We start from the raw sequence: 26714 nt of genomic DNA on the forward strand, positions 1-26714 counted from the left end.
CCCCTTTGTTTTAGATTCCTCCTTGCACATTTCTTACTGTTTCTAGGTTTGCAATAAATAATGCTCTGGAATAAAAATTAGGTAGGCTTCCCCCAGCATTGCACTCTTTGGGTGTTTTGGACTACACTCATAATCCTTGGATAGCGTTACCCTGGATATGGATGGTGACATCCACATCTAAGGCCTCTAGCTGAGAAAGGCAGAATTGCTAAGTTATCATCAATAGCCCAGAGGAGAGGTTATCATTCTTTTTGATGTTTGAATTTATCCCTGGCGCTATCAGAAAATTTGATTCACTTTTTGAATCAGCTAATGCGCTAAGAAGGAGAAAAACAGCATTTCCTCAGAAAAAAGTTAAGAATTGTTTGAAAATTAAGAATGTTAGCTGAGGCTTTTATGAGAACATCCATCCTTGCCCTACTCAACCCTTTGATATACCATGGTATCCTGATAGATCAGCTCAGAGGATTGAGGGCAGGTGACACTGTGTTGTACTGGTTCATCTCCTTTCTCCAGAATTAATTCCTGTTAGTGGTGATGAGGGGAGGGGGATCTTGCCCTTGGAAGCTACTATATGGGGTGACACAGGGATTGGTGCTCTCTCTTCTCCTATTCAACATCTACATGAAGCCGCTGGGAGAGCTCATTCATTGCCATTGGGTGGGTATCATCAATACACTGATGATATATCTTTGCCTCTGGTGAATTAAGCAATACCATAGACATCTTATCTTGGTATCTAGAGGCTGTGAATATCTGGATGGGGAACAAAAGTAGCTGAATCTTTACAAGACTGAGTGACTGGGTTTTGGGGCCTGTTGGCTGTAAAGCTATACCATCTTTGACGCACTGCCCCAAACAGACTTCTGAACAACTTGGAGGTCCTCCTGGACTCATGATTCCTGCTCAAAGAATAGATGGAAGTCATGGCTAGAAGGACCATTGCACATCTTTGTTTTACACCTATTCCTAGATCAGGGGCTCTGCTTGTTGTCACGTATGCTTTGGTCATCTCTTGACTGGACTTATCTAATGCATTCTATACGGGGTTCTCCTTGAAGAGTATCTGAAAGCTTTAGTTGGTGCAAAATGGCGAAGCAGGGTAGTTATGTGTGCCTTTAGAACATCATTTCCCTGAGCTGCATTGATTGCCAGTCTGCTTCCGGATCCAATTCAAGGTGCTGTTTTCTACTTTTAAAATCTTTCAGCCTGGTTATTTGAGGGACAGCCTCTCTTCAATTATATCTGATAATTCAATCAGATCCTCCAAGAGAGGCATGCTATACAGGGGGTCCTCTACTTACAGCAGTTCATTTAGTGACCGTTCAAAGTTACTTATGACCATTGTTCACACTTAGGATGTTTGCAGCATCCCAATGATCATGTGAGCAAAATTTGGATGCTTAGTTCATATTTATGTTGATTACTGTCCCCCAAGGTCATGTGATCCCCTTTTATGACCTTCTGACAAGCAAAGTCAATGGGGAAGCCAGATTCACTTAACAACTGGGTTGTTAACTGTAGTGATTCACTTAACAACAGAGGCAAGAAAGGTGGTAAAATGGGGCAAAACCCACCTAACAAATGTCTTACTTAACAACAGGAAGTTTGGGTTCAATTGTGGTCGTATGTCGAAGACTATCTGTATAGGTCTTGTATGTTAGGGAACTATACTTGACAGGTCTCAGGTGGTGAGCCTTCTCTGCCATGGCGCCTACATTATGGACTCTGACGTGAGGCTGATTCCATCCCTGTTGATTTTCAGGAAGTCCTTAAAACCTGGTATCAGGTCTGGGGCTCTAGGGGCCTTGTGAGGTACTGAGAAGGTTCTATTCTTGTTAACATCTGCTGTCCTTTCTTTACTTTTGTAATTTTAGGATTTTTTAAAAATAATTCAGTTGTTAAAAAAATATGCTGAACTGTTTCATAGATGAAAAGTTTATTTCCTTTAGGTAAGATGGCAGGATTCTAGACAATAAATTATCAGCAATTTGCATTTTTTATGCTATAAAATAGGCCTGTGTTCCTAAAATGCTCTTAGAAATCCTTTCAAAGATCACGAGAAGGATAGCTGTTTTCTGTTTCAAGCAAGAGAGAATTTGTCTTAAAAGAATTGAGACTTATTCATATCAGTGTACTAATATATGAATTTTTGTAGAGAAAAATTGAGCAAGATTTTTCTAGCAATAAAGAGATACTCATTATTGAAACTAAAAGACAATTACATTTACATTTTTAAACAATAGAAAAAAATATAATACAAACTTTATTACACAACATTCTTCTGTAGTATATTATTTCTAACATAATAATTTTTATTTACTAGGCTTGTTTACAAATGGATCCTGCAGACAGGATATCATCTGCTGATTTGCTACAGCATGAATATTTCACCAGAGATGGTTTTGTTGAAAAGTAAGCTATTTGGATATAACATTCAGCATTTAATCAAAGAGCTTTTTGAGATGGTTGGCTTTTTTGTATGACAGATGTAAAATTGCTGTTAATTTATTGATTGGAGAGGGTCAAATCTCCACCACAATACTGCTTGTGTTGCTGAGACGCTATATTTTTCTCATGCGTAATATCTGTTTTCTTGGAAACCTTATTTTCTTCACATGTTCTAGATACAAAACAGAGCAATTTGAAATGCAATTACTGTGGGATTGCTGTAATTCAATGTCCCAGTACTCTGTAGATCAGAACATCCCTCCCTAACTAGTACTCTCCAGATTTCTAGGTGCTTACTACTTTTAAAAATTTCTATCTGGTGTGGCTTTGCCTGGGTATTCTGGCTTTTTCAGCTGAAAGAAATCTGGGGGGCAAAAGGGTATTTGAAAGGTGGGCCAGAGGCAGTAATGTGAATGATGGTAACTGAGGAATTCCAGAACAATGTGAACATGAGGGTATTACTTTAGGAAATTTAATAGTTTTTTTCTCCCAAAACTTCCTAATTAGCCAAGTTTCTAGGAATTAGCCTGGGAAAAAGAGGTAGAGAAGTTATCTTATTGTTCTTGTTTTATCTCATGTTCTTGCTTCCGGGATGTACTTAATTGACAGGGTTCAGAGCTCAAATCTGAAAATTATATCCTCAGACAGGGAAACCTTTTCTACAGAGAGTGGTTTGCACTTAGAATTTAATACGAGGAAAAGGAAGATATTAATGCCCATTGGAGGAATTAGTCCTATGAAAAAGGAAGAAAAACCTTACTTTTTGAACCCAGATCTCAGGGCCCAGGTTACTGGTTTTGGAGAGCTGTGTTTTTGCATATCTGCTATTGAACAAATTGGGCTCAAGAATGAAAAAAAGTGAACACAAGTGCTGAAAAAAACCTCTCTGAGTCTTACAGACATCTTGGAAGGATGAAAACATAATCTATACAAGAGAATGTCCCATCACGAGACAGGTGGTTGGTTTTTTTCTAAGAAAGTATATTGTTAGAAGCTTGATTCATTTTCTGAGAAGAAAAAGGGATCAATGAATAAGATGTTCTCAGTTTCAACAAATGGCTTACCATATAAACACAATATGGATGAAAGAAAAGCAGTATCTTTTCAATAGAAAGGCTATAAACAATGGAAGAAGGTTTTACTGCCTTTGTCCAAAAGATGGGTTATGTATCTACATTAGAAAGTTTACTAGCCTTGTCTAGCTTGTCACCCCAAAAAGCATATATTGTGATGGTTTCAGATACAATTTTAGTAATTAGCTTGAATGAATGGAATGTATAGAAGGAAAGCTTGAATCACAAGCCAGTGTGAAAATCTTTTTTTTTATTTTGCAGACCCTTATAGTTTGGAATGTATCCATGGATGACATAATAATCTTAGGTATTAGATGAAAAAACTGAATGAATAATGAATTTGTTGCAAATCTGTCTAGGAACTTGTTCTGTTTTTCAAACTTCAAAATAGTTTTGCTAAAGGGACAAGAAAGAATCCTGATTTTTAAACACAACACATAGAACAGTGCATAATTTGTCAAGATTGAAAGAGAATTGGAAAGAGAACATATATTTTGTACTGAGAAGTAAATATTTAACATGGAACAGAGAGCACACCAGCAAATCCTTTAAGTCTTTTCCAGAGAGATCAAATCTATGATATAGAGAACATGTGTTGTCATTTGTATGCTTTGTACAGTATATTTGCTTTGTATAGAGTGTAGATATATGGCAGTAACTGAAGCTGGATACTGAAATTTATGTGAACTGTCTATTGCATTAATTTCTCTATGAATTATCCTTACTTTATTGCATATACAATAGTTTCGTCTCTAGAAAGAAGTAGGTGGTTGGGAAAGTAGGAAGAACCAAATTGTTGTAGGGAATCAAGCAACTGGAGAAGATTATACTTGAAATTGTCAGGGTAATTTAAATAATGTCATTTTTCATATCAGATTCCTACCAGAATTGAAAAGCAAATTACTACAAGAAGCAAAGCTGAATTATCTTTCAAAATTCAGAGACAATAACAAAGAGATGGAACAAATCAAAGATGAAAAGAGAATAGTTCATATTAACATGTCTCAGAATGGTCCTGTAACTGTAAAGGTAAGAATGATTTATGATTATTCTTTTAAAATGTTTGATCTATGACACAACATATAACATATACAAATTATCTGTTAAATATCTACAGATATACTGTACCATTATATTGCTTTATGTATGGTTTATTTAATCATATTTTATAGTTATATTAAATTAGTCTCCATACAAATTAATTTATTCTTCTCTTAATACAGTGATTTAGTCTTATCTCAACAAGTCAGGTCTATTGGCAATTACAGCTCCCAAAATTGTGGGAATTTTTGCTCAAAAAAGCTCATGAATATCAAGTTAAACAAGGCTTAATTAAGAATTTTGATTAAAGAATTGTGAATTTAAGACCCATCACAAGACTCACTGATAACTCACACCTGACTTATCACAATAGCCATTACAAGATTCCTCATTTGACACACCCACAACTTACTCATCACAAGACTTATTGACCATACGAAGCCCTTATAAACAGAAGAATATCAACACTGACATTCCCTAAACTCTGCTGAAGATGTTACCTAGCTTCGTAATGAAATATTTGGAAACCAACCCACAAGCTCGGAGAACGAATCTTCACCCTCGTTTATTCAAGAAACCATCCAACTCCCACACAGAGGGACTCTGAGTAGTGTACAAATAAAATATCAAAGCCATTTGTTAAAACATGTATTAAAATAGATAATAAACATTTGGTGTAGTGGCTATGGCATCAGGCTAGAAATTGGGAGACATAAAATTGGAAGTCTATGTTGGTAATAATAAGATATCCCAAAAATACAATGTGATAGAATGTGATACCAAATTGTTGGCATTAGGTTCATTCTAGATAATTGATTTACACTAGAATTGGTTTTATAATAGGCTGCTTAATTAGGCTGTAAGGCAAACAATTTAACGTTAATAAGAAAATCTCAGGTCTGGTTTTTCTAATATTACTGAACTGAGAGCTCTAAACTGCTTTTTTTTCAATTACATTAATTGTAAAATAAAATGTCTTTATAACTGAAGAAATATTTCCAATATTGTTTTCGGTGTAGCGAGCTCCAGAGGAATAGCTGGCATGTTTTTTGCAGCAAAACCAACAAAGAGTTTTGCAACCCCCCAAAACATATAAGTTTGTTACAATCACCTGATGAAATGGATTTGTGCGACAGTATTTTGATGTAACAAATGTATTAGCTTTAAAGTGTTAAAAGACTTGTTTAATGCAGTATCCCTGTAAAGAAAATATTCTCAATTATTTTAGTAAGAGAATTCCACAGTTAATACTCCCAGCATATTATCCAGAGAATCAGGTTCATGGATTCTACTGGCAAGATGACATTTCATCTATCAAAGTTAGTGTTCCATAGTTGTTGAGTTAGTATTCTGGATTAGAAGATTATGTAAAATTTACACAGGTTTATCTATTGAAACTATGAGTAAATAAAGCAGGGCCTTCCTTATGTTGTTATCTACCAAAATAACTACTTTTAAATTCATGTTCCGAAATGATTTGAACAGTTTCATTTTTCAATGAATTTCATAAACATGTTTCACATTGTATAGTATGAGTAGATGTATTTGCACAAAGTTTGAATGTATTACTTGTTTTAGGAAATGGAAAAAGACAGAAAGTCAAAGGAGATGAAGATCAAAGGTATTAAAGTGAAAGGGGGAAAATCTGAAATTTCAGAGCTTAAAAGAAATGAACAAGAAGATGCTGTTTCACAGTGGGTGACTTTGTCTCAGAATGCTCTAAACTTACCTTATGAGAACAAACCCACAATTGGTGATGGTACCAGCTTGATAACAGTTGGCATTGATGCTGGTGGGATGAAGGATGAAGCTCCACAGACACCCTGTACAACAATGCCACGGATACATCCAAACTGTGGAAATCTTACTGCGAATTTCAGTTCACATTTCCTGTGTCCTAATTCAAGGTATCGATTGGAAAACTGAATGCTGGCCATATATAGGGGAGAGTTGGATGGAGGATAGGAAAGGGAATTAATTTCTATTCATTTTATAGGGTTTATAGGCTTCCTCAATCACAACCAACCTGAAGCAATGTTTTATTTCCTCTCCATAACTTGGATTAATACTATACTATACAACATGTAATTATAATATTGCATTCATAAACATCACAAAATTAGATCCTGGGAATAAGAGTAACTTCCATTCCCACCAACCAACAATTTCTATTAATAGAAGGAAAACATCTCAGTCAACCCTCAGGGCTCATTCAAAGCTTTAAAGAGTAGGATTTTTTTAATTCATAGATTTAAATATGTTTTTGACTCCTTATTTAAAAATCATCTTTTCAGGATAAATGTTTTAAAATGATATATGAAATATGTTTTTTAATTTCATTTTGGAGGAAAACATTACACTCTCAAGTGCTCAATTATTGTCCAAGAATAAATGTATTCTTTCTTTATCAGACTTCAAGAAAAAGCAAAGAAACGGCGAAGTCCTTGGCCATCAGTAGGACAAATAGGTTCAAACAGTCGTCAAGAAGATGGAGTTCTGACTCAAGTAATGATAAAAAAAATATTTTGTAAAATACTATAGTTCATGCAGTAAAATAATTATAAATCAAATTATTTTCCAATTAATTTTAATCTATACTAGATTTGACAAACTATTTTTTTTTGTTTAAACATGGTTTATAGCCCAGCTACAGGTAAAGCAGGAAGGAGGTTCATCCACCTTAGGTATGAAAAACCAGCTGAGTGACTTTAGGCCAGTCACTCTCTCTTAATTGAACTTACCTCACAGGGCTGTTGTCATGGGCAAAATAGGAGCAGGAAGGCGTATTAGTTATGTTCACTACCTTGAGATTTATAAGGTAATAAAGATGGGATTAAAAAAAAAACAAATCAGGATACGTCCTATTTGGAGGCTTATGTATCTTAAAATCAGTATTCCTATTTGATGGTCTCATATTTGAATACATTAAAAAACACCTCCTATGACCTTTTAAATCAGTGAGGAAATAATGCCACTTCTGATTTCAGCTAGACTCAAGCAAATTTGTCAATATTATACTTGCTGACTTTTGTAGTGTTTTGATTTGCTGTATAGGTAATCACATTTAGCAATTGCCTCTTACTATGACCACTTGCAGTTACAATGGTGAAAAAAAAGGAACTTTGCAGCCAATGTCTGCATATATGACCTTCGCATTGTTTCTCAGTCACATTTGCTATTATAGTCAACTAGTACAATATTGGATTGTCTACACCTGACTTGTTTCTTTTGTTTTTATTTTGTTGTCCCCAGCAGGGCGGAGAGATTATTATTTAAGCAAGCTATCTCTTCTTGAGATGCTTTTCTCCACAATGCAGTATCTCTCCAGAAGGTGCTAACCTCAAGTTAACAAACTCAGCTCTGTGACTTTCATTAGTTGATTGGAACTGTCCAATGGGCTTGCACTGCTGCCGGACAATAACCAGACCCTAACTAATTTCACATTGAAGATTCTTTTGCCTCTAGGAAGCTGGCAGCCATGAGCTTGATAGGAAAAGTGCTAGGACCTTCCTTTAGATGTGTATTCCCCATTGTATGCTAACCTACTCTCTTGTAATCCCTTCCTATCCAATTAATGCAAATAGTTCTTAGTTCTTTTCTTGCTAATTATCCAAGTGTGGGGAGGGAAGAAGGAAAAATGGGCCATAAGATTTTTCCTTTTACCCAGCTTCCTTGTAAATTGAATTCTGGAAATTTTCCTCATTGTTTGGATTCACTTAGCTGTTTTGAGTCATATCTTTCTGCCACTAAAAGAAAGCTGAAATCAAATGATGAGCACTGTTGAGGTCACATGATTTTTCACCTAGGGACTGCTTTGCTTAACATCTGAGTTATTGGTTTCAGTTGAGGTTGCTAAATGAAGTCCAGCTGTGTTCATCCCAGGGATGTAATCAACTTACTTTTGCTACTGGTTTGCAAATGTGTGTGTGCGCCTCTGCATGTGCAGTACCTTCTGCGCATGCACAGAGTGTCAAAAACCAGACATGATGATGTCCGAGCGGGTAGGCGGAGCCTCCCGCAGCCACTGCTACCGTTTGCCTGAACCTGATAGAACCAACTGAATAGTACCACTGGTTCATCCCCAGTGTTAAAACATCCAATAGGTTCTGTTGTTCTAGTATAGCCTGGAGTTTATTCCAATTCAATTATATTCCATTGTAAAATGTTTGCATTTTTTCAGGCTTCTAAAAATGAGTAAACAACTTAATGTTAAATGGACAGGTTGATGTCTACATTTTCCTGGCCTCTGGACCATAGCTTGTTCCTATGATCTGAATTGGAAAATAAATAACTGTCACTGACTATCTCTTTGGCTTTTTTTGGTGGTTTTGGTTACAGAAAAGGCCTATTTGAATGTGATAGCTGAAAGTAGCAAAAAATTTAAAGATTGACTATTGAATTCTGATTCATAGCCTTTGGTGTGCCAGTTAAATAATTATTTTAGAGAAATATGCTTGGAAACACATTTCAAACATTACCTTGGCTTTCCCATTTTTTTTCAAAGGAAGTTGCTGCTTCTTATTTTTTAGCAGGTAAAATAAACAAATCTTAGTAGACAATGTAAACCAAGCAAGTACTGTATTGTTGGATTTTTCAGAGACATAATGCTGAATGCTGTCAGTTACTAAAGCACCAAATACATTGATTTAGTTTGCCCAATATTTTTTAAAGAACTTCTACTTCCTACTGATATAAGCTTTCTCTAAATAAAGGAAAGATTTTTAGTATGTTACAGGAAAGGCAGAAATGAATAAAAATAATTAAAAAAATTAAATCTTAATGAATTCTCAAAGATGTCTCCCAAGAATAGTTATCTTGCATGACTAGGGTCAATTTCTTATATATCTGATGAGTTAATTTTTTTAAATTCTTTTTTATTTTCTTAAAATGAGGTTTGTGTGCGGCATCTGGTGGTGTTGTATGTACAATTGTTCCCTGAAGTGTTGTGTTGCTGATTTGATATAAATTATATTATAATCATGGTATAGATGTTTCCTTGGATGCATAATTATTCCATGTTTAGAACCAAATGGAGAAAGTATCCCTGTATGAAAGAGCTGCTCAAATTGATCAAATGGTGAACATAAACAGGAAGAAACGCAACATTTCAAGATGTGAGAAAAGAGAAATTCACTTGCCAGAACTAAATACAACAGGGCAACAGAAAGAATTGAAAGCAATGGAAAGTATGTTTGTTATATTCTACAGGTCTTTGTGAATATCTTTGTGTATATAATTATGGGCCTTACACCTGAAATGTGTATCTGTAATTATGGACTTTAAATATGAAGTAGCATTACATCAGATTTAAAGAAATAGTTCCCCAAAAATTCATTGACAGTAAACAGTCTTTTTGTTTAGTACACAACTGGAGTAGCATCTTTTCTTTGTAAAGGGATGCTTGAATACAAACTAAATCCAAAAATTATTGGAAATGGGAAAAAATCCAGCTATTACTGGAGTACAGTTACGTATGGCTGACTTTAAGTCACAGCCAGCAAGCATATTTGCCCACAATTCAAATGGAGCTTTAGTGTTTATATTTAGCCTTCATATTTCCCCATTAGACACATTACTTGTGGTCCTCGACTTACAATCATTTGTTTAGTGACCATTTGAATTTACAACAATACTTGAAAAAGCAACTTATGATTGTTTTTCACACTTAACGACTACTACAGCATCCCCTTGGACATGTGATCAAAATTCAAACGTTTGGCAACTGGCTCATATTTATGATGGTTGCAGTGTCCCAAGGTCATGTGATCATCTTTTGTGATCTGACAAGCAGTCAATGAGGAAGCCAGATTTACTTAGAGAGCCGAGGTGGCGCAGTGGTTAAATGCAGCACTGCAGGCTACTTCAGCTGACTGCAGTTCTGCAGTTCAGCTGTTCAGATCTCACCAGCTCAGGGTTGACTCAGCCTTCCATCCTTCCGAGGTGGGTAAAATGAGGACCTGGATTGTTGTTGGGGGCAATATGCTGACTCTGTAAACCGCTTAGGGAGGGCTGAAAGCCCTATGAAGCGGTATATAAGTCTAACTGCTATTGCTATTGCTATTAACAAGCATGTTATTAATGTAATAACTGCAGTGATTCATTTAACAACTGTTGCAAAAAAGGTTGTAAAATGGGGCAAAACATAACAATTGCCTTGTTTAGCCATAGAAATTTTGGGTTTGGTTGTATACAGGACTACATGTATTGTGCAAATGCTACCTTTGCACTTATTTTTGTTTGATTTTTTAAAAGATCAAATTAAACAGCCCCTCTATCCTATGCTGCTTTCTCCAGTAAAAATGTAGTTCCATTATAATATTTTAAATATAAATAAAATACTAAAAGGTAAAGTCCTGAATAGTTTGGCCACAAGATGACCAAGAATGTGTATTAGTTTATTTTCTTTGAACTGGAGAAATTCCATAACCAACTGAGAAAGTGCTTTGGAACCCCCTCATTTTCTAAAAAGGCTTGCAATACATGTGGTAGGGGAAGAGAAGTATTACTTTTTTTAATGGTGAACTATCTTTTGTATAATGCAATGCAAGATAGCAAATATACACTGACATTTTGCTAGCCATGCCACTGCCCCATTAGAGCATATTTGAAACAGAATCTGGCAATAGAAGTCAAATCATACTTCTGTGTTCATTGAGGCAGTATATGTCTATAAGCAGTAGATAACCAAACAAGCACCCAAATAAATAGAAAACAGTATTTATGTGTGTGTATAAGTATGTAATGTCACACATGGTCATTACATAAGGATATGATATCTGTTGCTGCATTCAACTTCAGACCTATTCTGAAGAGACTAGTGGCATGAAAGTAAAAAGTATGTATTCATAGTCTCAAATGACATTCCCCAGAGTTCATTTCACTAATAAATATTGGTTTATTAATAGTGGTTTATAATAGTGGTTTATTATCTATGATTTCTGTTTTCAGTTGCTTTTTAAAAGACTTCCTTGGGCCATTTTTTAAATGCTAAGCAGCCTAAATATTTTTTAAATGCTAAGAGTTTCAAATTTGGACCAGAGGCAGTGATTAATGTTGCTTTTCTGACAGGTATTATGCTCCTGCAAGTGGGTCCTTTCATTTATTTTTCATCATATAGGCTGAGGTCCCCAGATATATATGTATTGAAAGCTGAATTAAAATATGAACGCTTTGATAAACAAATACTTTTTCCTTTTGCAGTGGTTTCCTTTTGCAATCTTCAATGGTTTTGTTAGCTATTGAGTTGTAGTTTTGGAATATTTCTTCAAAACAGAAAATGTGCCATGGGTATAGAATAGAATTCTTTATTGGCCAAGTGTGATTAGACACACAAGGAATTTGTCTTTGGTACATATACTCTCAGTGTACATAAAACGAAAAAATACATTCATCAAGAATCATAAGATACAACACTTAGTGATAGTCATAGGTTACTAAATAAGCAATCAAATCATACTAGGAAACAAATAAAACAATATAAATAGTAAAGATACAAGCAACAAGGTTATAGTCATAAGTGGGAGGAGATAGGTAATAGGAAGGATGAGAAGAATAAATAGTAATATAGTCTTAATAAATAGTTTGACAGTGTTGTGGGAATTAGTTGTTTAGCAGAGTGAAGGCATTCGGGGAAAAACTGTTTTTCTGTCTAGTTGTTCTGGTATGCAGTGCCCTATAGCATCATTTTGAGGCTAGAAGTTGAAACAATTTATGTCCAGGATGTGAGGGGTCTGTAGATACTTTCACAGCCCTCTTTTTGACTCGTGCTGTATACAGGTCCTCAGTGGAAGGCAGGTTGGTAGCAATTGTTTTTTCTGCAGTTCTAATTATCCATTGAAGTCTGTTTCTGTCTGTCTTGTTTGGTCACAGAGCCAAACCAGACAGACAATTATAATATTATGAAGATATACAAAAAAAGGTGAAATATTGGGAAAATGAGGAAGGAAGAGGGAAGAAGGGTAGTGTTAAGAGGGAAAAAGAAAAAAAAAACATTGGCTTCCGACTCTTTTTAGCACAATAGAATAAGATAATGTTATTACAACTTTTTACTTTTATATAGTATGTACTAGCCATTTCTAAAACAACAAATGGATCTAAACCCATAGTTCTAAAAAAAAGGAAAGATAAAAAAAGAAAAGAAAATGTGCAGTTTTAGAAATAGTTATTTTTTCTTGTAAAAGTTAAACAGGTAAGAGTGCTGAAAAGGGAGTCTAAGAAACCTGAAATATCCAAAATACCATCTTTACAAAATTCGGATCAGAATCGTGAAAAACAAGAAGTAAGTTAAATTTCTCTGCTGTGATTTTCTAGCCATATAACAATGTGGTTAGTCTTGATTTAAATTTTCTTGACCTTTATATAAGCAATAATGATAATAACTCAACTAAAAATTAAAAAGTCCAGGGATAAACACAATCCCTTTGGATGATTGTCCATGGAAGGATAGGATAAAATGGGAAGGTGTGTGATACCCATTTCAAATGACCCAGATATGTTTGATTAAAATGTTGTGACATAAATTTACTGCTGGGGATATTTACATTGATGGTGGGCTGCTAGGCAGGTTGCAATAATGATAGGTCAGAATCAGAGGTGGGATTAATTTACCTTCCCTACTGGTTTGCAAATGTGAGCACATGCATGTGCAGTGCTCACTCATTACGTCGGGGCGGGTGAGCAGAGCCTCCTGCAGCTGTCACTATCGGTTCGCCCAAACTGGAGAGAACTGGCTGAATACTACCTCTGGTCGGAATGGTATATGAATGATCCTGTGGGTGCCAAAGCCCTTCATTCCCTTGAAAGGGACTGGCATTGGGTTGCTTGGTTGCATACCTGAAGCTGACAAAAGAAAATTCTCCTGATTCCTTTCTGGGATTTTAATAAAACAAAACTGTTGCCCAAGTTACTTTTGAGGTAGCAAAATCCTGGAAATTCCAGAAAATCTTGCTCTTTCACTCCCATGTTCCCAGACCTACTTTGAACTCCTTTGCTGAGTTATTGTTTGAATGGGGTTATGAGTAACATTTGCATTCTTTTGTTAAAAACTGCTGCAAAAGCCTTCTGGAAATGTTATTGCAATGTAAAACATTGGGGTGTTTGAGAAGAAGATTGGTGTGCACTGCTCAGAGTTGCTTTTATAAAATTGGATTAATAAAGAAATAAGATAATTCTAATAAAACTCTTCTGTCAACTAATTTTATTTTTCAATGTAATATTTAGAGCACGAGAAATTCTGGAAATATGCAAAATGAATGAAAAAAGCCACGTTTTACCATGTAACAGCATGCATCTTGGGAAGATATAGAATGTTGGCGTAAGACATTTGCTTTTCAATTAACTTTTTATTAAAAAGTGCCATGGATAACTCTGCAGAACATGTGTAGATCCTCTAATAAAGTATTTTGAAATGCAATAGTCACCAAACTATTCGTTTTGTATGGAATTATATAGTATATTTAAAGAAACTAAGTATATATACACAGTGCTCATACTAAGACACTAGGGGAACATCTTAGCATTCAGCTCCACATAAGCACACATAGAATAATCAAAATTATACCAAAGTGCCTTTACTCCACCAGCCCTCACTCACATTGCTAGCAATGTACAGTTCTATGAAAAAGTATTCATCCATTTTTAGATTTTTATGAAGTTTGCATATCTTTGCCAATGAACAGAACACAATAATGGAATAACTGAGTTGGAAGGGATCTCAGAGGTCTTCTAGTCCAACCCCCTGCTTAGGCAGGAAACCCTACACCATTATGGAATGTTGTCTACTACAAATGTTTTTAATTTTGATGTTATTTTTTCTCTTAGAAATAATTATTTAATAGCAATTAATAGCAAATGTATGCAAAATTTTTAACAACCCAAAAGGGGATTAATACTTTTTAGCTTTTCACTCCTCAGGTCCATGCCAAAAAAGATACTGCTAAATGTGGCTACTGCTAACAAAGCACATCAGAAAATTGTATAAGATAATATGCGAAGATTCTAACTTGTGGAATAATTGTAGCTTGTCTCAACCACAAAAGATAACTTTGGGCAAGGAGAAAACTAACAGAAACCATCCACAAACACAAACCTTTGGAGCCCAGGGCAACTCTTATCATAAAACGTCTAATGGTCCCGCCTTTAGCCACCTTCCCATCTTTGGTTGTTCACTGGCTACCAATATAAAATGCCTCCAGCTTATCTTGTGACTTAATTTGTATTTGAAATACTAATGTCTGAATCCCTGGCTCCTGTATTTCTGGACATATAATTTCTGCTACTTATTATGATCAAAAAGTAGTGAATTTGTGAGTGAACCTAATTCATTGTGAAATGATATGCCCAATGATAAAAATAGACATCACTGCCAAAATATTATACAGTCATGTAACATACATTTTATAGATAGTACTGTGCAAAAGTCTTAGCCACCACCTGCTTTGTTGTTCTAGCAAGATTTTAATGACCATAATTATTTTTTGGGTCTTGAATACCACATCTTGAATATCCAGTTTGTTTTTTCCCCTTGAGAGTAGCCTTGCTGATGCAACAGTATGATTTTATCTCTGTCAAATTAGGATTCCATTCCATTTAGGTTTATGGGGGCCAGGTGTCTGCTTTGCTCAGCTATAAAGGAACATGTCAGCTGTGACCAGGGGGGCATTTGCCCAGGTTCGCCCCTACCTGAACCGGGAGGCTCTCACAACAGTCACTCGTGCCCTTGTGACCTCTAGGCTGGAGTACTGCAACGTGCTCTACATGGGGCTGCCCTTGAAGAGTATTCGGCGACTTCAGCTTGTCCAGAATGCGGCCGCGCAAGCGATCGTGGGTGCACCTCGTTTCACCCACGTAACACCTATCCTCCGCGAGCTGCACTGGCTGCCTGTTGATCTCCGGATTCGCTTCAAGGTGCTAGTTGTCACCTACAAAGCCCTTCATGGTATTGGATCTGGATACTTGAGAGACCGCCTGCTGCCAATTACCTCCACTAGACCAATAAGATCCCACAGACTAGGCCTCCTCTGAATTCCATCAGCCGCCCAGTGCCGACTGGCGACTACCCGGAGGAGGGCCTTCTCTGTGGCTGCTCTGACCCTGTGGAACGAACTCCCCATGGAGATTCGTACCCTCACCACCCTCCAGGCCTTCCGCACAGCCCTTAAAACCTGGCTGTTCCGACAGGCTTGGGGCTAAAGACTTGCAGCCCCACTCTGAATGGTATGATTGTTGTGTTTTTAGTAGTGTATGGTCTTTTTGTTCTGTAATTTGTTTGTTTTTCCCCCTCCCTTGAATTGTGAGCCGCCCTGAGTCCCCTCAGGGAAAAGGGCGGCATACAAATAAAGCAAATTCCAATTCCAAGGTCACACTATATACTTGTCACTTTGGCCTATGGAAGCTCTTTTTTCTGCTTTTTCCTGTTTTGGATTCTGCACACAAAATTCCTGTAATTTCTGGTTATATTCTAATAAGGAGACAGGGACATAATTATATATGGTCATTATACCATTGCTGCAACAACAAATCTAAAGAGAGCCTAAGACATTTGCACAGTTCTGTACATAATTTGACATAAGCAAAATTTGACATAAATTCAAACATTCAATTTGACATACCGTATTTTTCGGAGTATAAGACACACCAGAGTATAAGATGCACCAAGATTTTGAAGAGGCAAATTAAAAAAAAGTTTTTGCACTCTGCAGACCTCCTGAAAACAGCCCATTTTTCATGAAAATAGCCCCGTTATTTTGTCAAAGAAGTGGCATCCATAGCCTTTAGGAGGCTTATAGAGTGCTCCTGGAGGCGGGGGTGGGGGGCAAAAACGAGCAATAAAAGGCCCATTTTTTTTGCTCATTTTTGCCCTCCCCAGCTCCCAGGAGCACTCTATAAGCCTCCTAAAGGCTATGGATGCCAAAGGGGGGCAGGGTTTCGGGAGGCCAAAAATGTTGCATTCAGTGAATAAGACACACCCAGATTTTCACCCTCTTTTTTGAGGGAAAAAGGTGCATCTTATACTCCGAAAAATACAGTAATCAGAATTGTGCAATCTGTTCAATGGAGTGTTATTGCTCTAATGACTATTATGTGGAGAAGTCCATTGTGTCAAAGCAGTGGGAAAAACAGCATGAGCTAGAATCTCTTTTGATTAAAATCAGCCAATATATTAGAAATTACAAAGCACATTCTATTTCAAATTGATAGTATTTTTTATTATTCATTTGGTTGGTACATTTTTAAATGCTCTGTTAAACTGTTTTTTATTTTATTTTTCAGGTCAGAGAAACTTACTGTAAATGCAACACAAACTGAATGAATGCAGTTTTTTCTTTATGATTTTCCATTGATTATGTTTTTCACCATTCAGCTCCAAGTACTTGATAAAGGAAATAAACAGGAAATAACTTTTTCTCATACAGTGAATATATATGCTGCAGGATTTTTTTCCAAAATAAATATATACAGTAATTCTCATTTAGCTAATTAAAAATATTTCAATGTGTCTTATACATGTCATTGACAATAAGCTGAATTTCTGTGGTTGTTTATTTGCAGAGGGTTTATTTACAACCTGAATCAAGCATCATTTTTATAGAAACAAACACGCTATCACTTGTAAAAATAAAATATAACAAAAAGAAAACCTGTAAGTGTATTGGCTGCTAAAGAATTCTTTCCCTTCCTCCACAAAGGTAATCTCTCACTCACACTCAAATACACAAACACACACTCTCAGATACACACCCAGAAACACATATTTTCTAAAGCAGCTAATCAGAATACCACAGCAATATGTGCCTGAATTTTATTTTCTATTCTTATTGCTGTTTTAATGATTACAAGTAATATAGAAAAATTACTATTGCAATTCAATGTCACACATTCAATGTCATTAGTTGCTTTCTGTGATTTTGTTAAATTCTACAAAATTCTGTTAAATTCTATAAAATAGTAACAATTTTCACAGTACTGAGTTTTTTGACATTAATTACAAATGCTATTTCTCATTTTCAACTATAAAAATATTACGGGATACAAGCCTAAATGTAGGCAGTTGCACCTTTCCATGTCATTGATGGTTTGGCTATTAGCAGTTATTGTCAGTCTTTCAGGGTAGATGATGTCAGGAAATAGATTCCATACGACATAGTCCTGTGAGAAGCAAAATGTCTTCAAAAGAAAAAAACAAGAGAATCCAGTTGCCTCCTGAAAAAGCACCTTTTGGACAAGCCTGACCTGGATGACTGAGAATCTCTACAGATTTATGTATTAGGACATAGTAAAAATCATCTGGTCCTTAGCAGTTTTTATAAGTAGGTATTCAATCTCAGATGAACAACAATGCATGACACCATGTATTTTATTTTACAAAAAGGAAGCCAAAATGAAGAAGCCATGTGGAAAACTAAGTACATTGGTACTTCTTCCATAAGTATGAAGAGGCTAGGTAGTAGCCAAGTCTTCTGATCAAGAGCCCTTACTTACCACCCATAAAGCGCTCCATGGTAGTGGATCTGACTATCTGAGAGACCGCCTCCTGCCAATAACCTCCCTGCGTCCCATCAGATCGCATAGAGCGGGCCTCCTCCGTATTCCATCCGCCAGTCAGTGCCGACTGGCGACCACCCGGAGGAGAGCCTTCTCAGTTGCTGCTCCGACGCTATGGAACAATCTCCCCGTGGAGATCCGTACCCTGACCACAGTCCAGGCCTTCCGCACAGCCCTCAAGATCTGGCTAGCCCGTCAGGCCTGGGGATAAATTTTCTTGCCCCTCCCGAATGCTGAGTGAATGTTGTGTTTTAGTACTTTTTGTTATCTCACATTTTTTTCCCCTGTATTTTGTCTTTCACTCCCCTTCCCTTATTATTGTAAGCCGCCCTGAGTCCCCTCAGGGAAAAGGGCGGCCTATAAATGTTAAATAAAATCTAAAAAAAAAAAAATGTTAAATAAAATCTAAAAAAAAAATATTGATCAGTAAGTACGACTAACTCTATAAAAGCCAAAGTTTTAGGAGTTTGCTGGTCTCCAGCACTGAGGTATGTGTGTTAACACAATGCCAAAGAGTAAAAACATTAGCAATGATCTTAGAGAAGCAATTGTTGCTGCCCAACAATCTGGGAAGGGTTATAAAGCCATTTCCAAACAATTTAAAGTCCATCATTCTACAGTGAGGAACATCATAAGTGGAAAACATTCAAGGCAGTTGCCAATCTTCTCAGGAGTAGACGTCTCAAGAAATTTTCCCCAAGGTCAGATCATGTAATGCTCAGAAAACTGAGTATTAGTTGAGTATTTTGTATTGCAAAATATTCTAAAGTCAAATGTGAGGTCATTTATCCGACAGCTAAAACTTGACTGATACTGGGCCATGTAACAGGACAATGATCCCAAGCACATCAGCAAATTTACAACAGAATGACTGAAAAAGAAAAGAATCAAGGCATTGTAATGGCCCACAGTCCAGACCCAACCTGACTGAAATGCAGGACCTCAAGAGAGCTGGGCATAAACAAATGCCCACAAACCTGAAACAATATTGCAACGAATGGGCCAAAATTCCTCCACAACGATGTGACAGAAGATTCATAAAGTCATACAGAAAACGATTACTTCAAGTTATTGCTGCTAAAGATGGTTCTACAAGCTATGAAATCATAAGGTGTACTTAGTTTTTCACATACCACTTCTCCATTTTGGCTTTCTTTTTGTAAAATAAATGATGACATAGAGCAATATGTCATGTGTTATTGTTCAGCTGAGGTTGTATTTACCTACTTTTAAGAACTGCTGAGGACCAGATTATTTTTACTATGTCCTGATACATAAAACCACAGAATTCAAAGAGAGTGTACTTCCCCCCACCCCACATGACTAGATGTCACCTAACACCAAACAAGTGGTTGATGAAATGGATCAGACTGCACTCTTTGATATGGCTTGTTGCCTTCTTAAAATACAATAATAATTGTGTGGCAAAACAAATTATAGAACGTGCCTAACTAGTTGAATTTCTCCTTTGTTATGTAGCTATGTAAGATCCAAAGCAGAAATCTGTATTGGAAAAAAATGGCAACTATATTTTAAAAGAAAACCTTGAATATATATGATTCTAATCACAACTCCCAAAAAACCCTACAGTATAGCAATTAATTATATTACTGACCAAACTACCTTTGTATATTTCTTAATTATCTGCACTTATATATTCATAGCTGAAGTCCCAATCAAGCTTTATGCCTTCTTGTATGTCCACAGGAGAGCTGAACATTAAAATTCTGTTCTCAACTTCTATGCCGTCCTCAAGGCATGGTGCTTAAAGAACACAAACTTTCAAAGCACAATAAGTTCTCACTAGTGAATGTAATCGCTTGTATTAAACTGTGGTAACCACAAAAATAGCTCATGCATCACTCATGTGTGCTTCAGGGTTATAGTAACTGACACGCTTTTTCTTTTGTAATACTTGCACAATTCATTCTGTTCTATCTTTTACTGCCCTAATTTTGCCGTTTGTTCCTTGTGTTGTTTTACCATAGCTGTAGTTCTTCTGAATTTGTATTTTTTAAAATCCCAAGCCCCTAAATCTTTTTTTAAAATAATCATGATGATTTGGTGGATTTCTCTACATCTGATTTTGATACCCAGAAGTCTTATGTGCATCGTTATTATTATCAACATTAACTTGAACCAAACCATTGCATGTTGAAGACTTCTTCACTGAAGATTATGGATTCAAATCTAATCAACTACTTTGCGATGCTGGTTCTCATATTTACTTGATAATGAATCCTAAATAGAAATGGATTCTACATAGTAAATAATTATTGGGGGGGGATGGTGCTTCTGAATATTTAGTAAGTATTTTAATATAATATTTATTGTCATTGTACTTAAATGCAAAATTGGTTTTAACCTCACTGGTGCAAAATTATAACAGAAAGAAAAAGGAAAAAACTAGTGTGTGCATGGAGTGATTGTGGTTGTATTTAAAAGTCTCACAGTCCAAGGATAGAAACTATCTTTAAACCTATTTGTTCGGCTGGCTATACTTTGATGTCTTCTGCCTGATGGTAGAAGTGCAAAGAGACACTGACCAGGGTGTGAATATGAATTGAATATAAGATTTAATTTCAATTGTAGTTGATTACCTGAGAATCAACTTTGTGATTACTTTGTGAAGCCAGTACTGAACTGCATACTATCCTAAATTTCCAATCTCTGGATTTGTTGCCCAAGGAAAATATACACAAAAAAGTTAATATGTTCTTTTTGTCTTATTAATAACTGAAGGATAGACATAGAATAGATTGCATAGAGGAGACTGCATCCGACCTCTTGAGCAGGAATAAGTGCTGCCATTCAGGAGAGTCACTTATATTTATATTCTCTTCCCACATATGACTAAATGCTCCTAAAATAATTCTAAATAGCATTACAGCCACTTGATTATCAGATCACAAGATGTTTCTTTCCACGATTTTATTGCTTGTCATTACTGGAGAGAGAAGTATTAGGTTTCTCTCTCATTATAGCCACTCCATGAAGCTAACCATTAGATCAGTGTTTTTCAACCTTTTTTGTGCAAAGGCACACTTTTTTCATGAAAAAAATCACGAGGCACACCACCATTAGAAAATGTTAAAAAAATTTAACTCTGTGCCTATATTGACTATATATAAAGTAATTTTCCCACGGCACACCTTACACTATGTCACAGCACACTAGTGTGCCGCGGCACAGTGGTTGAAAAACACTGCATTAGATCTTACCAACATCACTTGTTAAAGCTATTTTGCAGAGAAAGCTAGGCCTTTTAAATGGTTATTCAGACTAGGAAAATTGGATATATTTGGGCATTTTACAATTTGAATAAAAATACAATATTAGAAGCATGTCATTGGAATTTAGTGTTAATGAAGTAAAAGAATAACTTGTTTATCTACTGTACTTATAACAAGCCCCACTCAAGCCATCGTTAAATCATATTTCATTTTGGATGCACATATCTGTTGCCTGTTTGTTCTCTGAACAATGTAATACAAACTTCCCTGGTGCCTTTGGTGTTAAAAATAGGTGATGATGCAGTTAGGATAATTATGGTGGGTCTGAATATAGTTTGCATTCTTACATAACAAACTGTTCTAACCCAGAGCCTTTATTAAAAGGGAGGAGTGGAATGATACACTCTGGCAACCAGAAATTATGTATAAATCACAGATCCGTTTCCATCAGGAATATAGCTTAGCTGTTCGAGTTGAAACCATCTGCAGTCAAGTATCATGAAATGTGATACTTTTGTTGCCTAGATTCAGTGATGGGTTACCACACTGCAGACATTTGTACAATTAGAGAGAAAGTGTGTGTGTAATAATGTAGGCCCTTTTGTCCCACCAATCTGCACCTCGATTTTACTGAATGATAAAAATAGCATTTGGAAAGTTTTAAGTAAACAAAAACTACATGAAGCAACATTGCTGTTCTGCAAGAATACGTCAAACCACTCTGCGGTAATCTGCTATTATTTCCATATTGGGTATCGTGGTTAAAACATCAGGCTAGCGATTGGGAGACTGGGAATTCTAGTCCTGCCTTGGGCACAAAGCCAACTGGGTAACCTTGGGCCAGTTGTGCTCAGCCCTGCTGAGGGCCAATGCTAAGCCCCTTCTGAAAAACCTTGTCAAGAGAACTGCAGGGACTTGTCCAAGCACTCCCCAGGAGTCAAGAATGACTCGAAGACGCACACACAAACACACGCACATATGCACACAGATACAAAAGATTTCATTTAAAGTGTTATTGAAAAATCCCTACCTATTGCAATCCTACGGAATAATGGGTTTTTATCCAAGCACATTTAATTTGATCCTCCCACTTTTATCAAATGTAGTATGGCTGTTTGTACAAGCACAGATTACGATCCATCAGATTTTGCTGTGGAATAACAGGTGTTTCTTGGGGTTCACTGCTCTTCCAACAGAATGTATTTGTAAGCACATACTTGGAAGACGGTGAACTGCCCTCTCTGGTTCCTTGGGGGAAGTCCCTACTGCAGTATTTCCTAACTAGGGGCCCTGTGAAAAGTTTCTAGGGATTCTGTGAGAGATTGGGAACAAAAAAACTCTCTGACTCAGAATTTTTGAACTTTGCACACTGCAGTGCTAGCATGCTTGGTGATGGTAAAATTTATGGGTCATGACTAAATTGCCAGCCTGCTGTTTTTCTCTTATTGTAAACATTGCAAAACTTTGCGTCAGTTAAAACTGAATTGTATTGTGAAATTTTCATATTTTTGCAATTTTTATTTGGTGTTTCCCTGAGATCCGAACATTATTTCAAGGGCTGATGGTGGTATAAAAGGGTTCATAAAGGCTGCTTTAAAGCATTTCCTCCTCATCCCTCTTGGATTCTCTCATTCTCCTATAACAATCTATTCAGGGCATTGTCATTATTCATGTTATTCCAGGTAAAAATCCTTATCTGCATTGTGTGATTCAGGAGGAAAAAGGGGGGTCAAATGTTCTCATCAGCTATTTAGCCAGGTGAGGGGAAAATACTACTTATTTATTTTATGTTATTTCAGTATTCAATGTTTATTCTGCCTCAATAATTTCCATAAATAACTTAAGATAGCAGAGTTACTTAATGTTTCCTCCTCCTATTTTCTCCACAAGAACTCTATGAGCTGAGTTGGGCTGAAAGAGAATGAGTGGCCTAGAGTCAAGCAACTGGCTTTCATGCCAAAGGTGGGATTAGAACTCACTCTCTTGGTTTGTAGGCCAGCACCTTCACCAAAACTGATTCTGAAGAGTTTTTCCCAGCCAATTGCTCTTTCAACCAGGGAAGCTGTCACAGAATCAGAATAAAGGCAAAAACTAAGAAAGCACCAAGTAAATTATTTTCTGTAATACCAATAGAAGAGAATACTTGTAGCTCAGGGTTGAACCGTGAGGCCCTTGGTGTTCTTTGAGCTTGGTTGTTTTCTTGCAGACATCTCATAATCAAACTAAATAACACAATCAGTGCTACAAGGGAATAAGGTTTGCTCTAAGTTTATATACTAGTGATTTGCCCTGTCAGCATTGGTGGGAGTGGTCTTCGTGGTTCCTTGTTAGGCTGTTGTTTACTGTTAGCTTGTTTGTCTGAGTTGGTGGCTCCTTAATAGGAGTATTGTTAACTTCTTGATTGTTGGTCTACTGTTAATCTATTTATTTTCTATTTTCTTATTTTCTATGAAATAAAATCCATATTTTAACTCACAGCTATCTGACACTAGTCACTAGATAACTATTTCCTGACTTCCAGTCCCAAATTTCTGATGATTAGGATACTGTTTCCATGGCTTGTAACCAGTCCAGGAAGAAATACTCCATCTTCTATGCCAGAAAAAAGGCACAACGAAGACAATATGGAACAATTCCCTTCCTTTTTTAAAGGTTTACTTCAGTGACAAAATCTTTCTCCTGACTGGGCCCAGTACTCAGTGTGACTTTCCTATGCTTTGATTGCTTTTACTTGGTTTCTAATTTGATAGGCTTAAAAATTGATTGATGGATTGCATTTGAATTTTCTTATTTTGGGATCTCACTCTCTTGAGGTGGGATTTTTCCCTAGGAACTAATGCTAGGTGCCCCAAACAAATTTTTCCATTGGAGAACCAGTTATAATTTTCCTCCCACTACCTCTTTTATAAACCCAGATTAACACTTAGAAGAGTGCTAAAAGCGTGTTAGGAAAACAAAAGACCATTGCTTTTAATTCTCTGTTACAGAGAAGACAATTTACAGTGGGAAAGAGAATCAGCTGTGTTTGTTGCTGGTTCTGTCATGAATGGGTTGCTTAACAGGTGAGCCAATACAAATTATCTACTTCCGCCAATAACTGAATCTTTTATAGTTGGGATGAGGAGGGGCAGTACCATTGTGCCTATTAATAGGCTACTTCTGGGTGGTGTTAGTCATGGCCACTCACTGGCAGCATCGCTATTTCCCTGCAGTGTGCATCAAGGACAAAGCTTGCTCATTACTTATTTCTTCCTTTCCCTTCACCCGCTCCTTCCTTTGTATCTCATAGCCTGAAGGACAGGTGACAAGCACATAGAGGTATCATGGGGGGGCAATGTGAGGAGAACTTCCAATACATTGGAGGAACACCATCCTGTTTCTTTTTATGCCCCTATGTCAAACCTGCAACCTATTAGACAACTTGACATATGGTGGGATTTTACCAAATTTACCATCCAAGGTACCTGTCCATACCCATCCCACATCACATATTGAGAAAACATTGATTATATTTCCTATAGCAGGTGATGCTCTTTGGGAGGGGAAATTAAATAGGGGAATCAATCAATGACTTTGTTTAATGTGTTGTGCATTAACACTGCAGAATCAAGAGAAAACCCCTTGCGGGCCTTCTTAGTGAGGTATAATAAGATTCACTTGTCAGGGCAACATTCACCTGTCAGGGCAACACTATTTTGCTGGTTCAGTGGCTGGTGGCTAGTATTATATGCTGGTTGATGTGCTAATTTGTTATTTATCTTCATTTGTACTCTGAAGGTCCTTCTAGGATGCAGAGTTGACAGAAGTACCAACATGTAACTGGTGAGTTACAAACCAATGATGATAGTACTAATTCTCAAGACAATGGAGGTATTGATATTAGGGGAATCAGGTAAAAGATTCTTCATTACATCTGTATGTAGAGATATTTCTTCGTATGTGTAGGAAACACCTTCTTCAGATAAGATTTTTTTTCTCCCTCACATTGCTCAATGCAACATTTTCTCCCGTATTTACTTATTCAGATTGTAAGGCAGGCTGGTAAACTGACAGGTCACACAAACCTTTACAGCACCAAGGAATTCTAGCATTTTAAGTCTTCACATCTTAAAGTTGCTGCTGTTGAGAAACGTTACTCTAAATCACTGAGTTCAAGTCCAGAGCTCTTACACCACCAGCCCAATGTGTGTGTATATATTTTTAATTGTTCACAAGTACTGCCTTCCCTCTTTCCTTCCCCAGAAGAGCTCTTGGCAGGATGGCAGGTACAATGGCAGTACCTTCTCTGTTTTGAAAGTGAAAAAAATGGAGGTGGTAAGAAAAGAAAGAACAAGACAGATTGTACCCCAGAGGGGGGAAATGAAGAAACTGCTGAACAAACCTTCTTCTCCTATGCTTAGAAAGTTACTTGCACTTATCCAACGTGTACGTGGATTGAATTTGCTATGTAGGTAGCTCCTTCCTTCATTAATCTGGACTTCTGAATCTCAAGTAATTCCTTTTGTTGAAATGCAGTATTTCCTAACCCATGTATCCGCTGGTTCTTAAGCTTTGTACACAATTGAAGAGTTACATAAATAAGGACAGGAAGTTCTGACCTGTTGGGTAAGCTTCCAATGACTTCCAGCCTGGTTTTGCAGAAAACATTGCATATTCATTTCTTTTCCATTTAGAACTGCAGAAGCGGGACTCAGTGGCCCAGAACTGGCTGATAGAAGGGCCAGATGCCAAAGAGGGCAAGAGCCCTGCATGATGAACAGATACATAAAAGAGTGATTTTTGGCAGGCTTGGGTTGCTGTCCTTGTATTTCTCAACCAGAACAAATTGCCGTTCCTTTCTTCCCTGAATGGGAAGAAAGAGCAGGTAGGCTTTCTCATGAAGCGTCTCAGAGGGATGCAGAAATTATATAGAATTTTATGCCTACTGGAGCCATGTGTGGCATGCCAAATATATGCAATTTCAATTGCAACATAAAATGGTAGCATATTATCTCCATGGCAACTCTTGTTTATCCTTATGATCTATCCCTTGTTTTATTGGCTTTTATGAACGAATTACGAAGAAACAGGAAACTATGCCTCAGGTTATGTGGTGTGTCATTCAGGGAATGGAGGAAGCCAGAAGACATTCAACACAGATCATCAAAGCACTTTGCTACATTCACTTTATTTTATGTACTATAGTTTTATACCAGAGCTTTCCAGGATTCAGTCTTCGTATCTATTTTCTATGCCAAGGTTTAGTTTAGGGAAAAGATGATTTAAGAACAGACAAAAATGCCCTAGGCAGGCTTAGAGTGTATTTCCTACACACCATTGACAAAGCAGAGAGAATCTGCAGCATACATCAGGGAGTAAAGGAAGGGTTTCCTAA

The 26714-nt window shown here is 36.8% G+C and overlaps 1 protein-coding gene across 6 annotated transcripts in view; it reads left to right on the plus strand.

Annotated features, from left to right (window-relative positions):
• CDKL3 (cyclin dependent kinase like 3) overlaps nt 1-18004 on the plus strand; it is a 41416-nt gene extending 23412 nt beyond the window's left edge. For 2 of the 6 annotated variants that reach the window (XM_087709535.1, XM_087709534.1), the window contains exons 7-14: nt 2327-2415; nt 4400-4553; nt 6144-6472; nt 6977-7070; nt 9589-9751; nt 12746-12843; nt 13785-13878; nt 16836-18002. In XM_087709535.1, coding sequence (XP_087565661.1) covers nt 2327-2415; nt 4400-4553; nt 6144-6472; nt 6977-7070; nt 9589-9751; nt 12746-12843; nt 13785-13820 — 963 coding nt within the window. In that variant the 3' untranslated portion in view covers nt 13821-13878; nt 16836-18002. Of the gene's footprint in view, nt 1-2326; nt 2416-4399; nt 4554-6143; nt 6473-6976; nt 7071-9553; nt 9752-12745; nt 12844-13784; nt 13879-16835 lie in introns of those variants that run through there. The other 4 variants (XM_087709538.1, XM_087709536.1, XM_087709537.1 and 1 more) reach the window with 4 other exon arrangements.
• The last annotated feature ends 8710 nt before the right edge of the window (nt 18005-26714 follow it).

The sequence above is a fragment of the Thamnophis sirtalis genome, unplaced genomic scaffold (assembly GCF_051295495.1).
Source record: "Thamnophis sirtalis isolate CommonGarterSnake01/CBP01778 unplaced genomic scaffold, rThaSir2_p1.2 scaffold_3, whole genome shotgun sequence".
Lineage (NCBI taxonomy): Eukaryota > Metazoa > Chordata > Lepidosauria > Squamata > Natricidae > Thamnophis > Thamnophis sirtalis.